Source organism: Sinocyclocheilus grahami, unplaced genomic scaffold (assembly GCF_001515645.1).
Source record: "Sinocyclocheilus grahami isolate Dianchi unplaced genomic scaffold, SAMN03320097.WGS_v1.1 scaffold31.1, whole genome shotgun sequence".
NCBI classification, from domain to species: domain Eukaryota; kingdom Metazoa; phylum Chordata; class Actinopteri; order Cypriniformes; family Cyprinidae; genus Sinocyclocheilus; species Sinocyclocheilus grahami.
Window position 1 is genome coordinate 3,118,913 of NW_015505210.1, and position 17,266 is coordinate 3,136,178.

The window sequence follows — 17,266 nt, forward strand, 5'->3', positions numbered from 1 at the left end:
TTGGCCACAAATTGAATTAGATGCGGTCTAAAATCTTAAGAAATGCTAAGACTGTTAATAGAATGAAACAGATGCTATGAATGTTTGTAAACAGCTGCATTTTTGTAACTTTGAAATACTGTGTTTTCCATTAGATTATATTTTGTAAGACCATGTTCAGCCTTTACCTTTGGGAAAAAAATCAAATAAAGATTGAGCGTTTTGGCTTCTTCGATTTAATTTTCAGGTTATGCAACAACATATGATTATTAAATGATTAATACTCAAATGTGATCATGTATAATTCGATACAGCAATGAAAACGAAAATAATTTTATATATATATATTTTTTTATTGTATGTTTTGCCCACAGAATCCCAAATTTTAAATTGTATCCTAAATTTAATGAGTGCATATTTATTTATTCAGAAAAATTTAGAAAATGCTTAGGTCTGGTTAAAATATTTATATCTCATATACACTTTTTAGACAGCCGTTTAGTCACAAAGTAGACATTCAGAAACACACAAAGGGGTCAGTACAACATAAGAAACTGTTCAGTGCAAATAATGTCTTCAAATAATGGCATCTATATTAAGACTTCATTTGCATGATTTTAAATACATAAAGCTCTTATTGATGAACCTGTACCAACACATCAAGAAACACTTGAAAACTGGACTCCTTTTGCAAAATACTTAATATGTCTCATAATAAAATAACATCTATTAATTCTGTAAAATCCAACATACATTGTGCGTCTCGTTTGTTTTAGTAAAATAATTAATCCTTCTATTATCACAATCAGTCTTTTGTACTTACACATGATTAAGTGCCAAATCAGGTCCGCTTCTTGTTGAACAGAATTGTTATTGATGTACCAAAGGACAAAATGTTATGAATAGTAATAGTCTATCTATTACTATCTATAACACAACGCAAGTCTAACATTAATCTGAAACCGTAAACAGTGTTTATAATGTAAATCACGCATTGAATGCATTGAGCTGAAATGTCATTTAGCAACCAGAAGGAGACGGAGCAAAATAGTACATTGCCAGCAGGATGAGATACACCACCACCAGAGCAGTGCCTGTTCATACAAACACACAAAACACAGTGTTTAACACTTCACTCAAATCTGATGAACCAAGAAAAAGCAATGAAGAAGAAATGCAGGATTGTGGTACTAATTATAAAAATAAAATAAAAACCAGCTTCCATATTCACAAAGGGCTTTTGTAAAAACAATTTAAACAACTTTATGGCTGCAATAAGTCCTGATAAAATAAATGGAAAATTTATACAGAAATAAATATACTACCATCCAAAAGTGTGTGATTGGTAAAATGTTTGGGGTTGATATGTCAGTAAGGCTGAATTTATTTGATCAGAAATACAGTATAAACAATAAAGTAATTGTCTTCTATTTGAATATATTTAAAAATGTAATTTATTCCTGTAATGATAAAGCTGAATTTTCAGCATCATTACTCCAGTCTTCAGTGTCATATGATCCTTCAGAAATAATTTTAATATGCTGATTTGGTGATCTAAAAACATTTATTACTATTATCAATACTGACAATTGCGGGAAACCATGAAAGATTTTATTTGAAAAATCTTTGATGAATAGAAAGTTAAAAATAACAGCATTTATTAGATTTTTTTGTTGTTGAAACAACCAAAAAAAATTTGATCAATGTAATGCATTCTTGCTTAATAAATCTATTATTAATTTTTAATTTTATTATTATTATTTAAATTACTGATCCCAAACGTCTGAATGGTATTGTAGTTTTTGAGCAGGAGTCTGCAACTTTTTGTCATAAACTGCCAAAAAAAAGGAAAAGTTACTAACCCCTGGTTTAGATAATATTCAACTTTTACCTTGAAAGTAATCAGACTTTCCATCCATAAAAATATAATTCACAACGATGACACTAAAGATGCTGGCCCACAGGTGCAGGTCGCTGAAGATGAGTACAAAGCCAACATCCTGTCACAGAAAGATTATAAGGAAAACATACTGATACAAGCTGTCACTGAGTATCTGTAGTATGTCTGCATCAAAACAGCATTATCTAAAACCACTCACATAGAAGATGTTGAATAAAACCAGGATGGGGATCTGAATCATGCACACCTGCACTGCAATGCAGCTTCCAACCTCGAAACTGTAAAAAGACAAAACGCATGTATTTTTAGTAGAAAACACCTGATGAAATAAACCCATGGTTGAATTAATGACACAAAAAAATGTTGTTCATTGCTATTTCCTGATGCCTGAAGTGTTACAGAACAAACCAACCTCAAACTGATTGCATTCTGAAGAGCAAACTGCACTCCATTGACAATTTCTGGGATTTCAGGGACCATGGCCAAAACAGTCACACCTATGAAATACTGAGATGAAGAATAGGGTCAGATCATATGTACAGAAATACATTAGTATTGATCTGCATGATGCATTACTGCACTATCAACCTGAGACATAGATGAGTGGCTTAGAATGGGCTGGATGTGTTCGGTGGTCAGGTCGGCACATGCAGACATCAGCACCGTGGCAACGATGAGTATAAGCAAAGCTCTCCATCGGGACCAGTGCACTGACGCTCCGAGATGACCTGCGTGTGCACACACACGCACACACACACAGTTTATATCATGTTGGAGACCTCCAACTGACGTCTATTATTCTTAAATGAATCTTATTATAATCACTACACCCTAACAGACACCTTTGGGCTGATATACATGTAAAAAAGCATTATTTTTGGGATGACCAAGTGTCTGTTCAAAGCTTCGTATTAGTTCATTTATTTCAAAATTGAACAAACTCACCCGTTCCTTCACCAACGTGAATGTCGTAGATGTGGGAATGTGTTTTAAGAGTAAAGATGAGGCCGATGATATAAGATACGGGCAGTAGAATGGAAATGGTGTACACTAGAGGCCTTAAAAAAATAACACGTCAACAGCCACAACAAAAATATATTAATAATATTTTATGAATACTAAAAACATTAAAATAATGAAGAACTGTGAGTACTGCGTATACAAAATGAAAGTGTTCATACTATAAAACTTACTCAATGTGACTGTGAAACAGGCTGTAGCTGTTTTCACTCTAGTGAACCAGAAAGAAAGGATGACTATAGAACTGTGCATCAAATGGTTTGATGTTTCTCTTTCGTGCTTCATGTTTTCATGTTTGTAATCTCACCAGGTCGTAGTGGCAGTTTTTGCACATGAAGGATCCGCTGCTGTTGGTCCCTGTAGAGTTGGTACAGTCCTCACACACTAGATTCCCATAGGCTTTGGAGAAGAGCGTAGGGGCAAACACTCCTAAAGACAACACAGGGGATAATTATGGAGATAAAAACAGTCTCAAAATGTATTTGTTTCCAAAATATGATTCACATATTCAAAAATGTGTAATGCGCACAAAATGCGAAATTCCAAATGCATAACTGAATTTACAAATCTTTTGTTTTTACTTGCAAATCATATTTTGTAAATATGAATTAGGTTATGATTTTGTGAATTACTGTTTTCAAATATATAAGCCTAGCTTACTCATTTGTGAATTATGTTTTGTAAACATTAATTTTGAGACTATTTTAGTTTAATAGAAAATAAATAATGATGATTGACTGTGATGAAAGAATGGAATCCTCTGGTAATCGGATTCATAAAATAATGTATTTTCACAACATATTAGTACCAGGCATTTTAAAGACAATGTCAAATTAAAACTGAACATTTGTGACTATTAATTAGCTATTTGTGAATTATATATTGTAAATCCATTAATTTTGAAGACTATTTTAGTTCCATAGAAAATAAATGATGTTTAATCTGGTAATCTGTTACACGAAATAACATATTTTCAATTTTTTTTTCAATTCACAATTTTTTTTTGATGTGAAAACAAAATTTACTCTGTTTAGCTTCCTAATAAAATTTTTATTTTCATAAATTAATAATTGTGTAAATTATCTAATTTAATGTTAAATAAATTAATAAATTCATGTTTTTCTCTTTGCTTCCTTATATCTTTAATATTTAGAGAATTTTGTGAGTTTTTACAACCAATGTTTGCCAACAAAACCTGTTTGAAAACAGTAATTTTTGCAATGCTTTATGATACACTAGTATCTCAGAAATGACACACTTTACCTTTAAAACTGATTATATTCTGTTCTGTTCTCATCTATATAAAATTAGTTCCCACCCTATGTTACTTCCTACATTATAATGAGTTTTATTTAAAAATTATGTAACAATGTGGAAGTTAAATGTGTTTACAGTGTCATTTCACATTGTCTTTCATTACTACAGCAGGAGAGAAGCGCAATAACAAGCTCATTTTTGCCACCTCATAGAACATGACGTCTCACCCCCTATTGATATGAAGAGCAGAGAGGAGCTGACCCCCGTCGAGCGACTATTGAACCTCTGCTCCCTGTGCCTGAGCCCTCCGATTATCATACAGATCCCCTGAGAGAGACACACACACAAATATAATGGTCATGCATTGCACACTTAGCAGATTTAAGATCCTGTTAGGTAACGGATCACATACTGGTATGAAGAGGATGCAGCCCAGCAGGGTTCCAGTAAGAGCTGCCTTCACGATCTCCTGCAGGCACTTATTCCCCTGGTGATGACCTCTGACCAACGCTGTGATGTAAAAGGTCAACTCTGTGATGGAGCCGAACGTAGCATTCACCACGGCCCCGACAGCAAAGTTACTCTGAGCGGAAATACTGAGAACAGAGATGATAATATTGTTGATGTCAAAGGCATTTGTGAAGTTCAGGTGTTGTTCTGGTGTAACTGCTCACCTTGCAATGCCCATGCCGATGTAATATGAGAGTGGAATGATAGAGATGACTGCTGTGGCAAATTTGACTTCAGAGCTGACAAACTGGTTTGATTTGTCCACGTAACCAATCACTAATGATACTATAACAAATAGTAAGAGATCTGTAGTAACTCCATGTAAGGAAAATGCCCCCTCAAAAAACAAGCATGAATTGTAATGACAGTAAATGTAAAAAAATTAACTTTCTTTTCTTTTTTACATTGAAATAAAAAGTATTCTTATCTGGACTGTACCAGTTCACTAGGAGGCCAGCCACAAGATGTCTTAAAAATATTCAAAATAAGTTTATTAAAAAAAGATGCAAATAATCTAACTTGGTTAAAATGCTAAAACCAACAATGTACACATTCAAAAGTTTGGGGTCTGGGCTTTAAGAAATGACTAAATAATTGTTTAATAAATAAATATTTTATTCAGCAACAATGCATAAAAATGATCAAAAGTGACAGTAAAGACATTTATAATGATTTTATTTCAAATGACTGCTGCTCTTTTGAACTTTCTATTCATCAAAGAATCCTGAAAAAAAAACAGTTTCTCATGGTTTCCAAAAAGTTCCAGAAATAAATGACATTCACATTTTAAAATAAATTACAATAGACAATTCTTTTAATTTGTAATAATTTCACAGTATTGCTGTTGTTGCTGTATTTTTAATCAAATATTTGCAGCTTTGGTAAGCATAAGAGACTTCTTTCAAACACATTAGAAAATCTTACAGACCCCAAACTTTTGAATGTTGGTGTAGAAGAGGTACAAAACAAAAACTGAAAACATATTTCTGAATATCAGAACTAAAGATTTACAAGTGTAAACATCTGTGTTTGTAATTTGATGTTGAGGATACTGACAGCAAAAACATTGATCCCATCCACTGTGTATTTATAGTAGTAGAGGTTCACTGCATGGTAGCAGCACAAAATGACTCGGCCTTCATGCTCCTGAGCCTAAAATAAAAATACAAATCTTAAAATTATCGACATTAAATTGTATGAATTTGCAAATATGATGCATGGTCATAATTTGCATTAATTCACAGATGGCAAAACCTCAGTGGCCTTTCTAATCACAGTATAGAGCTCTCACCTCTGTGGCTTGGCTGATGTGAACGTGTTCGGGGGGTATGAGCAGGATGGTATGTAAGGTCTTAGTGCTCATCTTGGCCACAGGGATGGTGAAAACCAGCAGCCAGGAGATAAGGCACAATACAGAGTGTGTTACGGCCAGGAGAGGGTAGCCCACCAACAGCCATACATATGTGCTCATACGCCACTGAAATCAAATGATTTCATTGTGAGCACAAAAAACGAACAGGAAGACGACAAAAATGCTAGCCATAGTGTACCGAGAGGTAATATTCTCAATTAAGGACAGTGCAACAGTAATTCAAGGTAAAATTACGTAGCAATTTTTTAAAACATTTGTACTCAACCAAAGTAGTGAACTGCAAATAAGCTAAAAGGTGATTAAAACGTATAAAAGTATATTATATACACAACTGTTCAAAAGTTTGGGGTTGGTAGGATTTTTTTCTTGCACTCACCAATGCTGCATTTATTTGATTTAACAATACAGTAAAACTGTAAAAATATAATAATTATATTTTACAGTAAATATTTTCTATTTCATTTTAAAAATGTAATTTATTCCTGTGATAGCAAAGCAGCCATTACTCTTATTATTAGTGTCTTACTGTCACTATGACATTTCATATATATATATATATATATATATTCATGCTTCTCACCCAGTAGTGGTCATTCTGTGGACTTTCTGTGGGCTCTTCTATGGTCTCCCCCACAGGTGTGGGCAGCAGGAGAGGAGAGGAAGGCTTTCCGTCCTCCTCTGCCTCCAGAGTGGAATTATCCTGGAGGATCTTCACACTGAACGCTGGCACAGAAACACTGGCCTGAAAACAGCAACATTTTGTTCAATACCCTTCCAAACCACAAAGCGTCCATGAACAGGCATGTGATGAAAGCCTGATTTACACAGAGCAGGGAAATGAAAACCAGCTCAAAGAGACATTGCGTGTGTAGAGCTGCCACAAGACTGATTCAAAGATCAAGAGTACCCAACCACACAAATTGCATTTGGATATGAAAAGAAACACAACCTTGTCGATCGATTTTCCAAATGGCCACAGAAAATAGCAGGACAACTTCCAGCAAAGTTTCGCTGAAACAAAAAAGTGGCACTTTTGTGATCCAGAGAGACACACTAAAATGTATTAATACTTATTTAGACAAATTATTACCATAGGGGATGCCAAAAACTGTGAGGAACATTAGGAGTCCAACGAAAACATAAACCAGAGAGATCCACCAGCCAAACAGAAACACGTAGAGAACATTGCCACAAGTGAACAATGAACCCACTGAAACCCGAGAATATAAGAGACTGATGTTATTACAGTAAAGGGGAACAAATTGTGTGTAATCAAAGACTATAGAATACCCAAGACATGTCACTCGTATAGTTTTGAATGGGGAAAAATGCAACGCTCAATATGGCCGCTCAATCGCAGGAAGCCCCGCCTTCTGAATGAAAGAGCCAATCGCTAATTGGTAAAGTCAGCGAGTCACTGCAGCTGCCATTAGAAGTCCCGGTTGCTATAGAAACAGTAGGCGTTCTGAGACGTGCTCTTAGGACTGTGCATGCGCACTGGCTGATCTAGCCTGAAAAATAAGCTTTTTATAACGCTATTTGAGCAAAAGTAACAACATTTATGACACAGTTGTTGTCAGATTTCTTTGGTGATTTCAAATATGAAATTTAATCGTAAGCTCAGTGAACAGTTTTGGAGAATTTGATGTTTCCCCATTAAAAAGATATAGGAGTTGCACTTGCATGCCCGAGAGGTGTTTCAAAGATGGCCGCCGAGTGACATGACTTGCCTTAAAGGGGTGGTTCATTGCGATTTCACTTTTTTAACTTTAGTTAGTGTGTAATGTTGCTGTTTGAGCATAAACTATATCTGCAAAGTTACGAAGCTGAAAGTTCAATGCAAACGGAGATATCGTCTTTTAAAATTCTGGCAGTTGAGAGAGAGAGAGAGACAGCGTCACATCACAGTGGAGTCAGTTGTCTTAACCGCGGCTTGTGTACTGCATCATTACTGTGTCTGTTCCCCTTTCGGGCTTGAACTGATGGTAAAACTAAACTAACATTATTTACTGTCTTTACATTTATTTTGAAAGATGAAGCTCGCGATTATGGTAAGGGGTGTTACATTTCCGACAAGTGCTAGCGGTGTTCGGCCAATTACAATGCACTGGGTCAGCTGGCCAATCAGAGCAGACTGCGCTTGTCGGAAGGAGGGACTTTGTAGAAAACGAAGCGTTTGAGAGAGGCGGGGCATAGAGGACCTACAATAATGTACAGTATTTGAAAAATAATGTGTTTTTTGAACATTAAAGCATGTCAACATATTCTGTTACACCAAATACACAAAATAATGATCTTTAAAAAAAGCATCATATGACCCCTTTAAAGAGACTTTGGTGTAATGTAATGCCACATTTATCTATTTATTGGATTTCCTTTATTTTTGTACAATAAAACATCATCAAAATAATGCACTACAACATTTTCTAGATTTCTTCTTAAATAAAAAAATGTATTAAATTGATTTGTTTGATTGCAATATACAGGACCCGTTTGAAAGAAGTTTTGATTCTTTAATAAAAATATTTATATAATTGATAATAAATGAAATTAGTAATTGTTAATAATGAATTAATAGCAAACAAATTTATTTCATTAACTATAATACTTCCATTTATGTTATTTCAGTTTTTCAGTTTAATTGCTTTATTTTTCCTATTTTCAAATAATAGTAATAATAAAAAATGAGTAGGTATGGACAGACATTTTCCAGGGACTATACATGTACTACAGAAGGAAATGAGAAGAGCTTGGTCTAACCTGAATAAGGTTTAATAACGTTCAGCTCAGAGTAAAGCTCCTTCACAATGTTCGACCTGTCTTCAAAGGGACGCTCTGTCACATGACTCTTCCACTTCCTGAAGCCAAACTTAAATGAAGAGAACAGAATGACATCAGCATCAAAAATACGCAAAATGAAACTGGACATAAGTGCTCAGTACACATTTACCTTATAATTATTCGCGAGTTTTTGGGCCTCAACTTCATTTTCAGCACTTATGGTGGTCTTGCACGGGTTCTCATCCCATATTTCATCCCCAAAACTGCATGCTGTAAAGAAGTTGGAAGGACGGACAAATAAGGGGTAGTAGAATCCTGCAAGTATAGAAAAAAAACACCCTTGCTCTTTTGCAAAGTGTGTATGGGGTCTCACTTCTCTGTGGGTGTTTCGGTGTGCAGGAGGCGCTTGTTTGCAACAAACAGGAGTGAGTGTGAGCATCGCTGGCTTCTGAGTGAACGTGAGCTACACAAATCCTGTCACAGCATGAAGCAGGCTGACGACCTCCATCATGGTCCTCTGGAGAATCTGAGGAATGAGACGAAATCATAGCATGGTTTATTATTAAGCATTTGCATCTATTTGGTTTTATTTAAATAATAATATTTTCCAAACGTATTCATTCAAATTCCGTAGAATCGGCAGCATAAAGCTGTTAATTGTGAAAAACCTAGGCTAAACATTCATTTAACTTTAAAAACGAAAATGTTAATTGTACCTAAAACGTAATAATGAACATGGTTCAAATATGGCTTACATGTAATTAATTGAATGCAATTATGATAAATATCTCAACCTGGTTACTGTGTATTTGAAACATACACATTGGTTTATTAGTAGTGACATAAATCTCATTTTTATGTTTCATTTATGACTGACAAATATGCATCATGTTAAGTTAATTAGTTTATGTTAAAACTGTGTCATCCAAACAAATGGACATTTTAAATGCAATTACATACATCTTAAACATTAGGCGGCCTTATAAATTTAAAACTTAAACTTCTTTTTTGTGAAATGTTTTTCTTTAAAAAGTGTTTGCGCTTTATTTCTTTGTAATAAATTCCACTTGGTTTTATATTTTATGTAATGCAATTATATCAATACATTTTTTTAAGTGTGACTTAAATATCAAATAAAAAAAAGTACAGTATTTTCAATAACTGATCATACATATCATTTAAATGCATTTTGGGTGTCAACATCAACACGTTTTAATTCAGATCTAGCCAAAGATATGAAATCTGCAGACAGGAAACATTTGTATATTAATTGGGGAAGTGTAGACTGATGCGGTCTCAAGGTTTCAGTAACATTTCACAACAGAAACCTGACTGGCTGCAAATGCATTACAAGAAATCCTTTTATGAGAAATTCTAATTCATTTATGTCCAGGATAAATCACAAAACAAAGTTATAAAAATCCATTAATGTGAAATACAATGGACAGTCCAGCATTATTCATGTCACGTGAATTAATGATCATGTTACATCCAGCGTTGCATATCAAAAGTCCTAAGTAATTGGAACAAATGTGTAACTGTCTGCTGTAATAAAATAACGCAGTGCACTGTTGTCAATACAAGTCAGTGGATTCTTTTTAGTCCTTCAGCTTACACAAAATGGCCTTATTTTGTATTATCGTTTACCTTGCTTGTCTGTGTCGAGTTTTCTTCTTCGCGTCTCTACATTCGTTGTCATTTCAGCACATTCTCTTCTCGGCCATTCCACGCAGTCTCGAATGACAGACAGTTCTTCTGTAATCAGCCTCATGTGATCCAAGCGCACTTACGCCGAGCGGCCGTGTTGCCAGATCTCGCTAAAAAATTCTGCGAACTGGTCTGACGACACAAACCCAAAGTCCGCTAATATCTCCCCACCAAAACAGGTAAAATAAGGCACTACCGTTTCTCGAGATTTTCAGAACACTCTTATACGATACGAATCCGTCATACTTTCTTATGCCATGGTGTAAAATAAACGTTAAAAGTGCAGCATTAAGTCGCTTATAATAAGCGGACATGGCAACCCCGTGCGAATCGCTTAATCTAATGGGAAATGTAGTTCTGATACTCATTGTATAAACGTTTGCATTTAAAACTAATTTGAAGATGCAGAGTTTGTCTTCACGTGCACCAATTCAATAAACAAAGGTTATTACCATTTAAATATTTATTTCAAAGTACTTTCACAAAGCTGACATAAAAGTCAGAAAGCATTCCAAAATGAAATCATAGCAAATATTAAAAGTAACCACTGTTGTATAATTGCCTTATAACATGAAACAATATTTATTAAATAATGCATCCCATGTCAATATCATCATCGAGCATCAGAAAAGTCACAGTATAATCAATGCACACATTCTGTTAAAGTAAGGTTCCTGGGTCATTACTACATAAGCATAACCTGAATAACTAATTCACTTGCATTATGCAGCACTGAAGAAACACTTATTTTTCAAGGCATTAAGATTTCTAAACACATGCAGAGATGTTACAAGAGTCCTTTCCACCACTAGTCTGGATATCCAAAGCACTTAGTGTGGTCAGAAAAAATGATCTGCATTCACTTGGCAAGAAAACGTTTGGCAGTGGAGATGTTCTCGAAGGTTCTCAAACGAGGTCTGTGGTGTTCACAAATGTCTATTATATTAGGAAATATCGCTCAAAATGCCAGAGGCAGTCATTTCTTGTCCATTTTCTAACATTTTGAGAAGATACCAATGGCCTACCAAGTGGACCACCTGCTACCAGCAGATATCAACACTGCTCCACTAAGCAATTAAAGCTAGGTTGTTAGTGCAGAGCCCTAACGTTTAGGTAGGTAAACAAGCTTCTACACATTGAAGAACGGGCATATTTGGTAAAAAATGTTCTGTAAGAGGTTATGTGAGGAGTCTGGCCACCTGCGTCTTCACCTCCTCATCTGGATGGGACAGCAGCAGGGGCAGCTTACTGTGCAGCTGAGAGGAGCTGTCCAGTAGAACACAGTACAGAGAGTCCTGCCGCCTCCTCAGAGCTTCAGCCACCTGAGCAGAGGGTCTCCACGCATGCAGGTTCCCCACAAAAAACAACAGGCGGAGAAGAACAGATGTGCTTGTGCAGCCGTCAAACAACAAAATCAAAGCGGCTGGAGCCTGTGAACAGATTTACAAGTAAATGGAGGAGTTTAGCGCCAATATATAAAAGCTCTTATAACTAAGAGAAGAACTAAATTATGGCTGAATGATGAATCAAAATAAAGCTAGAATCATGATATAGCTTAGTGCAATTATCAAATCACAAATATTGCGATTTGGGTAAATACATGTGTTTTTCAGAGTAAAGCGCTTGCTGCAGTTTTCCGCTAAAATAAAAGGTTAACGATAGTTTAACTTTGAAAATGAAGGAATATAATTTGTAAGGGCTTCACAACTTGGCCAAAATGTTTAATAAATATATATATTTTTTCAAAATACAGATGTATAAATTGCAATAGTAATATTTTATTTTGTTTAATGCATTATTTAATAATAATTCTAATCATAAAATAATAATAGATTATTTTATTTTATTTTCATGTTGACACAAATTTTTGGCCAAACTGTAAAGTCCTACAAACAAGCACAGCAAACTTACTGCCTTCTATATATATATATATATATATATATATATATATATATATACATATACATATACTGTATTTACTTTATGTATAAATCACACTTTAAATCACAACTGCAATTTTTATCTGAAGAAAAATATTCTTTCGCCCAATCATGCAGCCCTTTGAAAATGAAGAAATTAAGACAGCCATAATTTGAAGGGCTTCACAACTTGGCCAAAAAGTTGTATATCAACAAAACAAAACAAAAATATTAAATAAATAAAATAAATAAAAATGATTATATTATTTTTCTGTCATGTTGACATACAATTTTTTAATTGCAACTGTAATTTTTCTGAAGAAAAATCACAATAATATTCTTTCCCCAAATTGAGCAGCCCTAAATCTACTAAATCATGGCCACAGAGTGGCCTTAAAATAGACATAAGAATCAACAGCAGGCAATGAGAAAAATTAGGACACCTAGCAACCAATGCGATTATTTATAGATTTATCTATTTATAATCATATTGTGGTGGTATGACAGAATAGTCACTGAAACCAAGTGCACTGGATCTCACTTACAAAAAAGTGAAAGCATTACAGCAGAAACCATAAAAGACATGCTTGTTCACCTGAGCTTGCACAATATCATCCATCAGATCTGGATTGGAGGAAATATTTACTAGGACCTTCAGGACTTGGATCTGCAGGAACAGATTAAATCTTCAATACATCTGATATTGTAAACATACCATTCAATATGTTACTCCAAAATCACCTGTAGGACTTCATTGCTCACTATGAGTAGAGATAGGAGAAGGGTGATGGAATTCTTCATCAGATGCTGGTGATTATCTGTGACTGACAGATTAGTGAGCAATCGGAGCGCTGCCAGCTGAAGGTCAGAGTTCACCGGTGACATCTCAATCATCTGCATCACCGACGGGACATATATCTGACCAGAAACAACAGAAACATGTGTAAACATAGTATCCATGGGAGAACACAAGAAAAACACACATTCAAAATGGTGTTATTTTAGTATTATTTGTAGTATACATCATTATAGTATTTATTAACATTTTAGTTTTTTAATTAGCTTTTCTATATTTTCAGTTTTCATTTTAGTTTTAGTCATTTTGTTGTGCTTGTCATTTTTATTCATTTTATTTCTTTACAGCTTTATTTTATTTAAATTTTAGTTTTAGTACTTTAGTAGTTATTATGAGTGTATACAAATAAAAATAGACCCTTTACAGATTCGAATGATGTATTGCTCTTATCATTCTGTACTTTAATCATTTAAGTTCATTTCTGTGCAGAGGGTTAACATATACTAATGATTTCAGTTAATTGCCAAGGCAACATTTCTAATTTGCAGTCAAGTTTTTTCTAAGTTTAAGTTTTTCCATCTAATATTTACATTTTATTTGATTTTATTTCAGTTTTATTTTAATTACTGAGAATAGTTTAAGTTAACAACACTGATCTGAAACCAGGGTATTACAGTTAACTAAAACTAAATCCATTTTTGTTACTTGAAATTAAATAAATGTTAACTGAAATAAAACATTTTTTTAACTTAAACTTATTTTAAGCTAGTTCCAAAGTCAACATTTCTCATTTGTTTAGTACTAAAATAATAAACTCAATAACTCAACTACAATAAAAAACCATCATAAAAACTATATACAGTCTATAATACACACTACCATTCAAAACTTTGGGATCAGAACGATTTTTTATGTTTTTTTTAGAGTTTCTTATGCTCATCAAAGCTGCATTTATTTGATCAAAAATACAGGGAAAAAAATAATGATAAAGTTTTTCTATTTCAATATATATTAAAATCTAATTTATTCCTGTGGTGCAAAGCTGAATTTTCAGCATCATTACTCCAGTCTTCAGAGTCACATGATGCTTCAGAAATCATTCTCATATGAGAAACTGTTGTGCTGCTTCATATTTTTTGGAACCTGTGATACTTTTTTTCAGGCTTCTTTGATGAATAAAAATTTTAAAAGAAGAGCATTTATTTAAAACAGAAATATTTTCTAACAATATACACTACCGTTCAAAAGTTTGGGGAAATGCTGTTCTTTTTAACTTTTTATTCATCAAAGAGTCCTGAAAAAAGTATCGCAGTTTCCAAAAAAATAGTTGGCAGCACAACTGTTGCCAACATTGATAATTCTAATAATAAATCAGCATATTAGAATGATTTCTTAAGGATCATGTGACACTTTGTACTGGAGTTATGGCTGATGGAAATTCAGCTTTGCATCACAGAAATAAATGATATTTTAAAGTATATTAAAATAGAAACTATTATTTTATATTGTAATAACATTTTGCAAGATTACTGTTTTTACTGTATTTTTGATCAAATAAATGCAGCCTTGATGAGCATAAGAGACTTCTTTAAAAAATATTACAAGTCTTACTGATCCCAAACTTTTGAACGGTAGTGTATATACACTCTGCAATCTATAGCAGTATATTGTGCCTCTCTAAAAAGTAAATAACGCAATACCTTCAGTTGCTCTTGATTGCGGATATTCATGCTTAAGTTGTTCAGAGCGTTTAGAGTCTGAACCCGAATCTCAGGTGAAGGGTCTGAGAGGAAGCCTGCTATGATGGGAAGACCTCCGAATTCACGCAGAAGATCCTAACGAAGAAAAGTGAAAAAAACATTGTATATGATGCACAATCTACATATGCTTACTCTTCTGCAAGTCAAAACGTATCAACAAAGTCAGTCTCATACATAATGTCTAGAAGACGGAAAATCAGATGACCTGGTTTACTGTGAAGGCAGCAGCGTTTCCTAAAGTTATGAGAACTTTCCTCCTCTCTTCTGGGTTTGGGCTGCTCTGCAGAAGCGAGAGAAGCATACTCAGATGTCGAGGCTCCAGGCTGGCAGCAGATTTTGAGAGAATATCACCTTATGAGAAGACAAAAAAAAAAACACAAGAAAAGTTTGAATGAAGGAGACATCTGGGACAACAAAATGAAGTTGACACACTGCCTCGATTTAATCACTGTAATATTTATTGAGGGTTGATTGGGTTGGGAAACAACCCTTCAAACTTACAAAGCTTTCAGTGAGCTAGACTTTTTTAAATGTCATAATACATCCTGAAAACCATTTGAATGTCACTTACTAGATTCAGTATCCGCAGGATCCAGATTATCACTTTTACTGACAACTTTAAATCCAGACACTTTGGCCATCAAGCTTCCAGGCTGAATAGTCACACTTTTAGCAGATTTTTTTCTGTTTACTCCTGCATCTCCTGCGCGACCAAAGACTAGTTTATAAATGCCATATGAGGCTCCGGCTCCTGCTACAATCCCCAACAGAGCCTTCATGCTGCCGAGCCGGGCTACGACATTGGCATCTCCCATTCTGCGATAGGTGCAGATTTCATAGATACATGTTAACAGTAACACATGGTCCTTGTCCGGCAGGATAAATAAGGATGCAAACAGTTCCTGGTCATATTCGTCACTCTGACAGTTTCCTCTGTGGACGACCAAAAGGTTTCGCGGAGTGTTGTAGTGATGTTCGGTTTCTGAACGAATCGTTCTTTTGAGCCGGTTCTCAGGAAGTAACCGGTTGAGCCGCACTTTAGTTCCGGGTTGATGACGCAGGACGCACAGCCGAAGTAGCACGTCCAACTAAAAAAGAACCGAATGAGCCGGTTCAACCAACTGTCGAAGTTTGCCGAGGATTACCGAGGACTCAACAAGAACCGAATGAGCCGGTTCAACCACTGTCGAAGTTTGCCGAGGATTACCGAAGATTCTGATGAGTGAGTTGACGATACTGTACAGTGCAAGCCTGAGGCGTGTACTGAAAATATGCTTATTATGACTGTTATTAATTTACATTTGATTAAAACCTGCAAAAATCTTTCTGTTGAGTGATGTAAATACATTTTACAATAGTTTATTGTGCATGCATATCATATTTAAAGTTGCTTAAGCGAAATCAAGGGGTTTATAAGACTCCGGCAGCCATATCACCCTGTAGCCCAAGACTAGTCACCCACTGAAGCTAAGCAGGGCTGAGCCTGGTCAGTACCTGGATGGGAGACCTCCTGGGAAAACTAGGTTGCTGCTGGAAGAGGTGTTAGTGTGGCCAGCAGGGGGTGCTCACCCTGTGGTCTGTGTGGGTCCTAACGCCCCAGTATAGTGACGGGGACACTATACTGTCAACAAGCACCGTCCTTCGGATGAGACGTTAAACCGAGTTCCTGACTCTCTGTGGTCATTAAAAATCCCAGGATGTCTTTCGAAAAGAGTAGAGGTGTGACCTCGGCATCCTGGCCAAATTTGCCCATTGGCCTCTGATCATCATGGCCTCCTAACAATCCCCATATCTACTGATTGGCTTCATAACTCTGTCTCCTCTCCACCAGTAAGCTGGTGTGTGGTGAGTGTTCTGGCGTACTATGCCATCGCATCATCCAGGTGGATGCTGCACACTGGTGATGGATGAGGAGATACCCCCTGACAATGTAAAGCGCTATATAAATGTAATGAATTATTATTAAGACTGGTTTATTCATTCTTAATAGTGTAGACATGTAGAACATATCCACGTTTGTGCATCAAAGTCTGTAATGTGTGCTGTAGGTGTGAAACTTTTAGGAATCTTATCCAAGTTGTAGGCTTGTCAGTACTGGTCAGTCAGTCCTATCGGAGGATCCGCGAATGAAACTGTGACCACAAACACCATTAACTTAAGTGAATTATATGGCAATAATCAGCAATATGCTTTCACACAAATAACTTTATTTTTTAATGTTTCAATATGTGTTGACACAAATGACTTATTTGAATTTTTCATTGA

At 35.2% G+C, this 17,266-nt stretch overlaps 2 protein-coding genes across 3 annotated transcripts; both read right to left on the bottom strand.

The window, feature by feature from the left end:
• Positions 1 to 350: 350 nt before the first annotated feature.
• Positions 351 to 10,595, bottom strand: cax2 (cation/H+ exchanger protein 2). Of its 2 annotated transcripts, XM_016261242.1 has the most exons (21): positions 10,467 to 10,595; positions 9,193 to 9,345; positions 8,989 to 9,089; positions 8,799 to 8,907; positions 7,129 to 7,248; positions 6,988 to 7,049; positions 6,619 to 6,780; positions 5,958 to 6,143; positions 5,719 to 5,818; positions 4,831 to 4,972; positions 4,569 to 4,752; positions 4,384 to 4,483; positions 3,207 to 3,328; positions 3,073 to 3,110; positions 2,825 to 2,937; positions 2,468 to 2,607; positions 2,292 to 2,386; positions 2,079 to 2,157; positions 1,871 to 1,979; positions 976 to 1,073; positions 351 to 932 (listed from the first exon to the last, which is right to left on the bottom strand). In XM_016261242.1, exons 1-20 carry the CDS (start codon positions 10,588 to 10,590, stop codon positions 1,000 to 1,002), a joined length of 2,313 nt encoding a protein of 770 aa, XP_016116728.1. In that variant the 5' UTR covers positions 10,591 to 10,595; the 3' UTR covers positions 351 to 932; positions 976 to 999. The 2 variants fall into 2 exon arrangements, with proteins under 2 accessions (XP_016116728.1, XP_016116724.1); XM_016261238.1 differs by having other exon boundaries at positions 351 to 1,073.
• Positions 10,596 to 11,092: 497 nt separating this feature from the next.
• LOC107576097 (armadillo repeat-containing protein 10) lies at positions 11,093 to 16,877 on the bottom strand. Its single transcript, XM_016262359.1, has 7 exons — positions 16,865 to 16,877; positions 15,573 to 16,022; positions 15,207 to 15,352; positions 14,942 to 15,076; positions 13,187 to 13,363; positions 13,041 to 13,112; positions 11,093 to 11,956 (listed from the first exon to the last, which is right to left on the bottom strand). Exons 1-7 carry the CDS (start codon positions 16,875 to 16,877, stop codon positions 11,705 to 11,707), a joined length of 1,245 nt encoding a protein of 414 aa, XP_016117845.1. The 3' UTR covers positions 11,093 to 11,704.
• Between the last annotated feature and the right edge of the window lie 389 nt (positions 16,878 to 17,266).